Source organism: Mizuhopecten yessoensis, unplaced genomic scaffold (genome assembly GCF_002113885.1).
Source record: "Mizuhopecten yessoensis strain PY_sf001 unplaced genomic scaffold, ASM211388v2 scaffold8537, whole genome shotgun sequence".
Classification (NCBI taxonomy): Eukaryota; Metazoa; Mollusca; class Bivalvia; order Pectinida; family Pectinidae; genus Mizuhopecten; species Mizuhopecten yessoensis.
The window spans coordinates 432,666-445,385 of NW_018407597.1; the positions used below are offsets into that span (position 1 = coordinate 432,666).

Here is a 12,720-nt window from a genome sequence, read left to right on the forward strand (position 1 = left end):
CATTTGATTTTGAATTAATTTATGATACATTCATATAGATTTTTGATATATGTTGTTTATTTCCAATTTTTTACGTTAAATATTTTGCTATAATTCAAGGGAATACATATTATTTCCCGCAACATTGAACACGATTTTAGTTTGACTACAATACAGCTTCTAGTTTCCATGAAAATGTATCTTCACATTTTTTTTTTGTATATATCATCGTTCAGTTTTATGAGTGGTAATTAATATGTATTGGTCTGAATTTTTAACAAAGTTTTCAGTACAAACAATGTGAATTCGAAATACCTATTATTGCTCACAAAGGTGAACAAGAGTTTATTTTCTAAAACACATTTTTCGTTTTCATAAAAATAGATAAATTCACATCGGGTTTTTTCATAAATGCATCATTATTCATTTTTTTGTATCGTAATATTTATTTCACTGTAACGAAAATGCGCACGATTAAACGACGTATGCCAGTGAAATGATGTCAAAAGTTCGAATCGGTTCCTGAAGCAGTAATGCGATATCAACAAACATCATGGTACTTGTTTTCACACCATTCACATTCCATGGAGTGTAACTTTTATCCAGCGCTAGGTTTACTAATTTACTCTGTTTTACAAGTTCTCTCCAAATCAGAAACCATATGCGTTATATACAAACTGAAACATCACAAGAAAAGAAAAAGTTCCTATTCCGAAATATTCTTGGAAATGAGAACATCCTGTCTACAACACTTTTAAGTATAAGTGATGCTACCATGGCAGTAACCTAGTTAGGGTATTTAAGAGCTGTAGTGTAATTAACATGTTTGAAATAACATGTATGTCATATAAACATGGACATATATATAATCTTGTTGTGTATTTATATTTAACAACAGATGTTTCCCATATTAAACACATGTTGCGAAGAATTTGCAGAATTACATAAATTCGGAAACGATAATACATACTATAAACAAGGACAGCGATTCCAATTGGTCGTACCTCGACTTATCCACTGCTGATCGTGCACTTAATTAAAACTGTTGCTATCAATGAATCGTTAATGCAGCAGTAAACCAAAAAGAAAAATACATTCTATATCACCAGGCAAAGTATCTTTTATCCAGATATTACAATTTCTCTTTGGAAAACTAAAAAATGGAAAGAAGAAGAAGTTAAACTGTTCCTCACGATTACAACTTGTACAGTAGTACCTTTACCTTAACCTATTCTTAACTTAGTAACCTTCTGTCAGTAAATAGTAACTATTGGCCGAGGAATTGTGCTAATATGAACTATAAGTTGTCAGCCATTCGTGATCAAACCCAATATTCATGTTATTCAACGCCATAGTCTCAGTAGCGCCTCCCAGTCCTTATCGGTTGGCTTGCCAAATATCTTGTCTAACCTAGCGCTATTTGCCTGTTATAGTCATTTAATGCATTCCCTGTAGCTCGTCCCGCATATTACCTTAGAGATAAGGGAGAGCCTTGATGTGGACACCAGTGTTATAGTTTGCAAGGCAGTGATTCTTTTCTGGTAATAAATTAATTAGATTATTTTGGGTAATATAAGCAAAGCGTACAACATACTAAAACATCACAGTTCATTTGTGAGATAAATAAGCTGAGCGGGAATTCGATAGTTTGGTTATCGACATACCTTAAAAGCAAAAGCAGAGTGTGTTTAATATGCTGAATTGGCTGACACGATATCTGGAGTTTCATCAGGATCTACATTGCTTTTTCATCGTTTTATTTCTATTTATTCATTCATTTAATAACAACAAGGAGATAATCTCAATCCATTTGCCAAAATAAATTTTCAGTTTATAAAAGTCAAATTTCCATCACGTACATACAAAAACAAACTTTTGAAAAAACCAACACCCACGTACACCTCTACTGGTCATGGATACAATAATAATAAAGTATATTTCTTCTCATAAGCTCTTACGGCGTATTAATATATAGCATGTGATAAGCAGAGCTTTAAAACAGTTCTTGTAATTAATTAATTCAACTGAGGGCATTAAAATGTTGAAATGCATATTTTATATATCCGTCCAATTTTAAAATACATTTTTATGGAACAGAATGCGAATGACGACCTGAAATAGTAGAAAGTGTTCCATTATAACTAGCTCACATTGCCACAGGTGGTATTCACTTCGCTTGGTTGTAAATATTATACCGAGAGAAGCTTAACACCCCTACAACTATGGTAAATTATCATACCAGAAATACAACTGCAAACAATGATGCAGAAGACGTTTACCCGTCAGGCACAACTGGAATGATTCTCGTTGTACTTTTAAACGGTCTCTATGTAAAATTTCCTTTGTTCGTTTTTTACGCTAGTTTAAAAAAAATTGAATTCGAATTATGATTTGTTGATAATTCTGTATTTTCCTGTTTTTCCTGTTTTTCTGTCTTAAATAATAAATATTTAGAACAGCCGACCTTCCACTGTAAAACCTGACCAAGTTTCAATTGTATTTGATTGTCAATAATCTAATTTCAGTGTCAATCGATAATGTTTGTGGCAGCAGATCAGATTTAATCTACCTTGCTATATTGCCGATGGGGTTTAGTTCTTTAACTGATGACATAGGTTTCGCAAACGTTGAATTACACGGTAATAAAACTGTAAATGTCATTTTATATTGCTCTGAATTAACAAAAGAAAAAGATACTGCTCGGCAGATATACATTATCATCTTACAATAAACAATATCATCGTACACAGAATGCTTGTCCATTAGGAACTTTTAATGAGATGAAAATATGTATGGAAATATTGAAATGAGATGAAATCGAGGTCAATATCAATTTATATGTCCATATAACCACATATTCAACAAAGAATTTTTGTCTTTGATAAAATATTATAATTAAGGATTAACATTCTATTTAGTTTAGGTTATCGGGTGATAACTACAATGGAACTCGAAGCCGATTATGATTAGGCCACCGTGACATGATACGACTAGACTAGGACTTATACGAACAAAATCGGCTGCATATCTTTAAAATAAACATCACATTGGTTTGTATGTTCGCTCTTAAACATGTAATCATAACTCATTAGCGATTATTCTTACTTCAAAGTTGATCTTTTCGGCTATTTTTAGCACAACTTGCAAAGTTGCGTAAGCCGATGCACTCATACAATACTTCACTCGCGCTCGTTAACTGTTATAATAAAATCATATCGTTGTCATTCCATTTACAGTTTTTCTCAACGTTTATATTTAATACCCAAAGATGTCCCGTTTGATTCCGGAACGCTATAATATGGCACAAACGGCTCGCAGTTTTGGAACTCTCCCGTATTTTTGTAGACTCCACGGCAACGGTAACTAGGCATAGCGTCTACAAAATCATAAACATTCGAAGCAATTTGATAATTTTGATTTTAACTTCAATCATTAGAAAACCCAGTTCTTGAACTAACTATCAGTATTTAGGCAGGCATAATTATGACATGTAGGTCATGTAAATTTATCGAACCCGTCCTGTGATTACCATTATCTACCAGTCTTATCGAGTGCAGTTGAAAATATTACGGCAAAATTGTTGTTTATCGAACGTTATTGTCAAAATTGAATTTACTATTTTATTTCTGGGTACTGTTTACACCATGTCATCAAAGTAAGAGTATGTAAATGAACACGTAGAAAAACACAAAATCCAGCCGTCCTGTCAGTCGGTGCAGTCATCAAAGAGTCGGGCGCTGTAAACAACGACGTCATCTGAATGTATAAATTTAACAATGTATTTATACATTTCAACAATGTATCTTTTGCATGAATACACTAATGAGTTGTACAAAACTGGTATCCCCGGTACTTCTGTTTACTATCGAAAATAGCAATGGAAACCCCCGGATTGTTGACGTACACATATGTACAAGATGTATGTATTACTAGGGGAACGAGAATGACTGTCGTTATCGAGTGATAATGACAATATAACCTCAACAAAGGTTATTGAGTCAATTACACTTGAAACTGTAAATATTGTATTTTATTGATAAATAAGTTGGATCGCGTGAGCACAGCGTCATGAGGAAAGTTCTGTATTTTTCATATATTATTTGACTTTATAATTAGTATATTGACTGATGTTTGCTTAAAATGTAACTAAATAATATAACACATTATTAAGTTCCATGATATATTATTCATGAGGATGAATGGAAATTTATTTCGTCTTATAATATGCTTCATAGCAAATTTGACTATCCTTCTAATGAGCCAGTATTAAAAACAAATATATGGTTATGTATTATAAAACAAAAACAAAAAAATGTATCATTCATTTTTAACAATAACAATTTTGTACCACATTCAGTATAATTGATTGTAATATTCAACGATTCTTTTACTCGACCAGTTTGTACTCCAGATAAATGATGACCAAACCTTTGTTCCACGCCGGCTTCTTATTTTGCTCTTGATCTCCTGTGATTATACTATGATACCAAGTCTTTTACACACCTCTTTTAATTTGGTAACTTTTACTGCTTTAGATATAAAACAATTACATAGTTTGCTATCACACACAACGATATTAAGAAGATAATGTATTTCAATGTTTATCACTTGTTATTTTATTAAATATTTCATTTATTTATTTATCATTTTTGTTTTTGTATAATTCATTAAATTATTATGAATGGTCGACCGGCAGAGTGGTAGCGTACTCACCTTACACCTAAATGAATGGGCTTGATTCCCTGATCGGACGTGAAAAGGTACAGGGTCACCTGCCCGTCCACTTGGGTGTCTCCGGGTATCCCGGTTTCCTCATACATTAGAATACCCTTGTGCGCTACATACTATACCACCAATGCCATAACGACTAATCAATTTAAGTTTCATAAATTTGTTTAATAATGTTGTATATTAAGCAAAGTTTGATTTAATAATTATCATACTTATGTGCCAGTGACAGGAAGTGTAAACAAAAATTATTTTTATTGATCATTTGGAATCGTTTTGTTCTTGTCACAAAATAATACATCGGGTTTCCAATACATTATATCAAAATTATATAAAAACCCAGCATCTGAGTTTTAATAACATCATACAGCTGGACTGACACATATCATCAAGTGATTTTTTAACGTATCGAAAATTCGTTTTTTAATTTGAAACTTTTCCGAAAATGTAAATATTCATATACTATTCTATTAATAATTATTAATATTTAATTGCCTATATTCAATGATTCTACACGTATTACTGTTTAGAATTTAAACGACTTAAAATGATTTCATGGAAAGATGCTACGTATAGGGAACAATGTTACTTTAAAGGCTAAAATAATTTAAATTACATACATCTCTTGACCATATCGAAGTGCTGCTGTCAACAAAGTGATACTGCTGTGAAGTAGAAGGAGACAGATATTGCAAGAAAAACGGGGAAACCAATAGATTATATTTATTTCGTATATGTGACTTATCGATAACAGTAAGATGTTTTAAGAATGAAATTTCTTTACAACATTCTACACTCTAAATCATAAAAAGTTGAAAAGGGATGATGTAAATACGCGGAAAGAACTAACCATGTTTTCAATTTTATCCATTTCCGGCGCAGTCGGTAACTCTTACTTTAGTTTGAGGTTATTTGACGGGTACACTGTTGCTGCACATACTGTTGTGTTGCTCTTTGAATACATTTCGGCTCATGGACCCGGGTTTTTTCGGAAAATGAGTGTATAAGTTATTGTAAGCTATTACTAAAATATTTTTTTGGGGGGAAATTCGAAAGTTTGCGCCTGTTAGGGGAATTACTGAATCAAATTTGTAAACGCAAATATCCTTAGTTATCGTAGATACAGCAAATATACCATATCTAGACGTCTTGTAGAAATTAAACTGCTTATCTATCCTTCTTCATTTTTCACATTTCAAGATGTATGTATCAACGCAATGTCTGTAACTTTGAAATTTGACGAGTTCAAATAACCACCTTCTTTTGGGAAATATCTGTGATTGTCTTCTTCTGTGATTGAGGTTCTTTTTCCTAATACATTTGTACTATATCTATTAACTTTCAAAGAAATGGCTCCGAATTATACGCACATTGGACGTTTGAGTAATTTTTCATAGCATTAACTAAACGGTGCTCGGAGATAGTGGAATACCCAGATCATTTACTATGGATGATAAAAACTACATTTAAAAATAATTGTAGAATTTTGCAAACTGAAAAACTGTTTCCGATTCAACCACTCTTGACCAAAGTCTTATCTAAAATTGAAAACAATAGGTCGAATTCCCAATACATTGTATATTTACAAATTTGTCATTGTTAGTAAAAAATATAAAAAGATGTTTTCATGATACGAACGCTACATGTAGGAGAAAATTTTGTTGTAATGACTACAAAGTGTCCAAAGTAACATGTAATAATCATAAAAACATGTAATACCCGATATTTGCTGAGAAAATGTATCAACGTGTATGTTCCTTAAAAAAACACCGTACACCTGATGATATCGTTCATGGTAACTATTTTACAATTTTACATTTATACCCCTTATTATCAAATAAACAAACTACCTGTTTTAGGATAACACTTGTTGGAACATGGAAATATACATTATTATTTGATACACAAGCGACTTGTTTCAGTGAAACAATACTTATTGTGAAATGAAAATAAATCTTATTTTTAAATATAAGTATCCCATTTTTGTTGTCTGCTACTCATCACTTCGAACAAAAAGATAATGCTATTTTGTTTTCGTTCGTATCAACATTAATGCCAAAGATTTCAACGTAATTCAATTTAACATCTATGATCTTTCAGAAATTTACAATAAATACAATGTAAACACACTTTCAAACACATTTTATCTAATCTAATTTAATGTACCTTCAGTCGGACTTTGTGGTTAAATGTAATGTCTTGCAATTAATTAATTTATATAAAATACTACAAAACAAGTTATCTAAATAAAAAATTGATAAAAATGAATAGATTTATATGTGGAAAGACCTTGTAGTGACTTTCATTTGATCTGTTGTTAAAAATGCTAGCCCTTCAAATTGTTATATTGCGAAGGGAACTACACGAAATATGTTTCAACAGATACTGTTACGAGAGCTTACATATTTCTCAACATTTTACATGAAATGTAACATGTACATAAGTTAACTAATACCAAACGCCGACGCCAATACTCTTCCCGTTTCTGCTTACCTGTACAAAGCATTGCACAAGGTTAGACACCCGTCTGGCGTGTTTACATCATTGCATGCATCATGTCGTCTCGGCGATAGTAAGGAATATGCCGAAGGGCATCTAAAAAACGAAGCATAGCGGAAGCCGTTTCTTTTTCACATGGCATTGGAGGAATCGCTGAGTGTATATAAGGGGTTTATCCCAAGTCAATCGTTAGTATTTTACACCGTTCAGTGAGGTAAGTAAACACAAAGCTACACGATTTCTGAAAAGTCCTCATATTTACAAACCAATATGTGATATGATATTTTTGTATAGTTTATATTTGGAAATTACAATTTAGCCTTATATTTTTAACTTTGATATATATATTTCATATTTATATTTCTATATTTTGAAGCAAATCCCTTTAATGCCTTTCACTTCACAGTATGCTTTGTTGTCTGTGTTACAGATATTCCGCCAATATGAGAACCGCCTGTGTCACCCTTTTTGTTGTCGTCGTCGCCCTGGGCCTCAGCGCCTGTCTTGGGCAGGATTGGGATGATGTTTACGATGACGATAACTACTATGGTGTACCACAGTATTCGAGCGGCGGATATGCGACGAGTTACCCTCAGTATGGTGGAATGACGTACGGAAATGGATACGGAAAGGGATATGGACACGGCAAGGGATACGGAAAGGGATACGGAAAGGGCTACGGAAGGGTTGAGAGCACTGTTATCCGTGCCCCCTACGCAGCGCCTATGCCAATGTATATGCCACCCCCACCTGTAATGCCCGTGGGAGGATTCGGAGGATTCGGAGGAGACGATGGCATTTTCGGTCAAAACAACGGTTTGAGTAAGTAGCCAAATTTCTGAAGCAGATGTTTCATACTTGATTCTTTAAATAAATTGAAAGAAAAAAGTGTTTTGCATGTCTGCTGTATTTTTTTTACTTATTTGTAAACAAAATGCTTTTTAAATGTGCTAAATTTTCTATGTAATATTGGAGCAAATTTTACTGCATATCCCTTGTATATTGCTCATTTTAATGTTACTCAATTGAATAACTTTAAAAAGAGAAATGAAAATAACTTACATAAAAAGGTATGATGCGACAACATAAAAAACCTGTCATGTTTCTCAAGACGGCAAAAATGTTCAATAAAATGATTTTATTAACAAATGAATAAACCTAGCAAGAAAACTGTCCCGAAGTGAAGAAAAGCATTTTAATTTCTATCAGTTATTTTTATAAACTGACCTTTATGACGGGGTGTTCATTTTTGGTTACCAGACAAGCGAAAATCTTCAATCGAACTTAATTCAACTAAATGTGTGAAACCTAAAAAAAACACCAAAAAACCCCAACGAAGCTGCAGCCATCTTTGTTTCAATTAAGTAGCTTATGGTGTTCCAGAGGCTATATAGAAAATATTAATATTTTTCTTTTAAAAGTGTGACATATCGGATAGCAACACGTTTTAATAATCAGTGTGTTATTAAATCTGTTGGGAGCTTAAATAACTTAAGCTCATAAAATGCTGATGCAGAGAATGGGGAATGTGTGTAATGAATGAATTGAATATTTTAATCAAAATATTAAGTTGGCCTGAAATCATATTTATTAGTAATCAATTTGCATTGTACCTGAAATATGTCAAAACTCCTTGCACTAAATCGTATAAATACTTATTAATTTCGTTTCGTATTTTTCAGTCTTCCTGCTTTTGTTGCTGCCATTCCTGCTCAGTAACTCCAACGGAGGACTTCTCGGTTAATTTGTTATTCAACATGACTGTTATATCTGTCTCTACAACTACTATATATATGTAAGTATAACGCAATCTCTATCCAAAACATTCGCTAAGAGTAAGATACGGCGTAATTTTGAATGCATAAACACTAACTTATTTGCTCAATCTTTGAAAACAAAATCTCAAAAATGGGACGAATAATACATGCATAAACATTAATGAAATAATTTATATTCAAAGGCAAGCAACACCGATTTATTTATAAAGATAGGTATTTTTTTAAATCTCTTAGAAAAGAAAAGAAAAAAACAGTGTGTATTCTTGCAGTTGTAATTCATTTGACATTGACGCACATTAAAAATGATCCTGTCTCTAATATGATGTTTTTACTCGTTTCAGATCTCGCGCAATATCACGTTATGTTAGGCTGAACTGTGGAAATCCGTCTTATCATTGTTGAATTGATGTATTTAAATATCATTTTTGTTGCCGCTCATCATTCATCAATAAAAATTGTACAATAAAACATATGATTTGGACTTAATTTATGATACATATATATGGATTTATGATATATTATTATTTTCCATTGCTTATTTTTAACATTTTGTTATAATTTAGGGGAATATATATTATTGCTCACAAAATTGAACGCGATTTCATTTTCTAAAAAACAGTTTCTCATTTTTACGAAATACATCTTTATATTTTATCATAAATGTAGCAACGTCAATTTTATGAGTGATAATATGTAATGCATTGGATTTTGATTAAATGTTCTGTACAAAAACAATGTGATTCGATATATTTTTTCACATATAATCAACACGATTATAGCGTTTCTCGATTTCAATTTGATCTTGAAATATAATCGATGGCATATCTGCCTATTTCCATTGCTATTGTTGAAAAATGTATTACAATGTTCAAATATGAAACGATGACCGATTAAATACGAAGAGATGATTTCAAGAAATTGAGAAGCAGTCAAGCTGTATTTCATGAAAAAAAAATCGATTTGTTGACGAGTGACATGCTACTATTTGATATAAAGTAATGAATGTGCTGTTTTCACCAACTAGCGCCCGTGGTATGATATACATAATGAAATAACTAATGCATTGTTATTGTAATATGTTACTAGGGTAATCATGACGTTCCATTGACTTATAGATTTAATAACCGATCACAGTTGTTCTGAGTTTCATCAGACATTAAAATCATGTGGTTACTTATCAAATATGACAAATTATAAGATGCTAAACATATTCCCACATTCTTCATTCGTTGGATCATTTTCACGTGGAGATCAATGTTTTGTGATATTGACTATTCATTACTTTTTGAGTTTCTATTTTAGAAACATTCTGTCAATATTCTCTTCAAGATGTCACTTCAATTGCTCTCTGCCAAAATGCAGTATTATTCTCTTGGTTATTTTATTATATTTCATTTTAATAATGAAAAGAGCATTATTGCATATGTAATATGATGTTTAAGGAATTTTATATTGGTGAATATGCCTCAGTCAATATATCCTTTCGAGTCCATATAAATACAAATTACCTCAAACACATTGATAAATATCACACCACATAAATTCTATATAACACAGCAGTTACATGATTCATTGCTATAACGTAGACAGAATAGAACGATAAATGCTACAACTTATTAACACGAAGTAGGAGGAACTGAACTCGGCCTAGACACGAGATGATAGCAGGATTCTAAGAGATTCCAAAACAGAATATTGTAAAATATGCAAACTAAAAAAAGTGATAAAAAACATTGTTACAAAAATCCATTAAGTACTGTTTTGTTATCTTCGAACAGGTTGGGTTATTACGGATTGATATGCATGTTCTTGACATTTACGATGATATGAAACTCAATTATTTACATAAATATTCAATGGCGGAAGAAGCCCATCAAGGATAATTTATTGATAAACAACTTTTTTTTTACCATTATGCATACATTTATATCTGTTCTTATCGTTATATTTAAAACAAAACTAAACATTCTATTGCATGCATCTGTCTGTGTGGTTTCGTTTCGTTTCCTTCTTTCCTCAGCGTTGGTTGCTTTTTCCGCCAGACGACAAACAACAACCAGAAATTATTTGGGAACTTTCCTCTTAGTTTGTATTTATTGCATCATTGACTCCAACATCACTCCATCATACGATGGAAAATACCCAAAACTTTACCAGCGGGACTGAATGCACGCCAAATAGTTCCCTGTGTTATGATCTCCTTTAAACATTTTGAGTTGATTAGTTCATTTAGTGGCTGTACAACGAAATGTTGACACTGATGATTATGTTAAATTCTTGTATCTAATCTATCTAATTTAGAAATCCGTTTTTTCGTTAGTGAATTGCCCCGAAATCATTATTTCGTTAGATATATGTGCGTTTTCTTCATTTTAATAACTAAGTTGCTGTAGTTTTTATGAAATTCATGATTGTTTGTTTCCATAACGAATCATAACGCTGAACAGCGTTATAAAGACGGATTAACATTACGCATATGTTTTCTAATCATTGTATTTACTCCTCGTGGTATATAAGGGTAATTTAGCAAAAAATATCGATGATTAAATATGCAAATCTACTGTATAGCGTTTTGTCACATTTAGAGTAAGCAAGGGTCCCAAGTTAAATGTCAACAATTTAATTATCAAAACAAATAATAATAACAGAATCTTTAAAAACAGCATCAACTAATACGTTCGTTTATCCATTTTAAATACCTTGAAGTTCAACAACGTATACATTTATATGCATCTTCTTCAGGGATATTAAACACTGCCAGGAAGATATGTGTGCATCAAAAACATATTTCAACAAAATTCTTGAAAGAGCATAAATATTTTAAAAAATAATATCAGTTTTCTTTAGTTCTGTTATGTCAATGTTTTGATAATGTTCTGATTGCTTAATTTTTGTAATTTGTGTGCAAATACCCAATCAACATTGCATGTTCTGTCATTGGTTAATTGTATTTTTCTCATAACCACTATATATTTCCTCACTTCTGATTCATTTGATTACCCTGTTAGAAGTGTTGTAACACCCTGAATGTCATTTCGTTGGTCGATGTCCTAATAATGACGTCAGAAAACAATGCATTGTGACGTCATCTTCCCTTGACGACGACATAGTTCATTGAAAGTGTTTTCCCGATCGGAAATAGGAAATAAGGCATTCCCAAGAGAAACATATGATTTGCTAAATATATCATAAGGTCCCCAAACTCGTAAAAGTGGACTATCATGTGTATCTAACGCTCAGTAAACCTCGTGTCTTTATTCAATTATAAAATTAACAAACTCGAATTCGATATACGTGCATCATATTTATTTCGAATTAATCTAAATTTGGATCAGATGGTTATGATTGATAGATAATTATGGATTAATACACTGTTTTTCAGTTACGCCCAAACGTTCATACCTTGACCATGATTACAATAGTATCATTGACAATTAAATATCTGCAACTATCCCATTTTTATTTATTATGTTTCTTATACATTTGTACTTAGTTAAAGGATCATCTTATGGAAATTAATCCTGTCCTTCATAGATGTATCCTTGAGTAGAGTAAGATGTTTGCAGGAAAGTTATTTAAATAGAATAATATATATCTTTCTGGATACTTTTGTAAAGTTTGTATAGATGGAGTTATTATACCTTTGCACAAGGAAGATGGAAAAAAGGCGTTCATAATAACAGGCGAATCACATGAATTAGTCACTTTCGAATAAGCGAGTGTTATTTCGGACGTC

General features: G+C 31.9%; 1 protein-coding gene across 1 annotated transcript; it reads left to right on the forward strand.

Moving 5' to 3' along the window:
• The first annotated feature begins 7,345 nt into the window (after nt 1–7,345).
• On the forward strand, nt 7,346–9,452 carry LOC110456167 (sulfur globule protein CV1-like). Its single transcript, XM_021506738.1, has 4 exons — nt 7,346–7,420; nt 7,637–8,028; nt 8,889–9,001; nt 9,326–9,452. The coding sequence occupies exons 2-3, from the start codon at nt 7,650–7,652 to the stop codon at nt 8,948–8,950; spliced, it is 441 nt and encodes a 146-aa protein (XP_021362413.1). The 5' UTR covers nt 7,346–7,420; nt 7,637–7,649; the 3' UTR covers nt 8,951–9,001; nt 9,326–9,452.
• The last annotated feature ends 3,268 nt before the right edge of the window (nt 9,453–12,720 follow it).

What these genes read in the sequence shown, in the direction of transcription:
- LOC110456167 (XM_021506738.1), top strand. Translation starts at nt 7,650, where the DNA reads ATGAGAACCGCCTGTGTCACCCTTTTTGTTGTCGTCGTCGCCCTGGGC. An exon ending in CGGTCAAAACAACGGTTTGA is followed by an intron (nt 8,029 to 8,888) that starts GTAAGTAGCCAA and finishes CGTATTTTTCAG; the next exon opens with TCTTCCTGCTTTTGTTGCTG.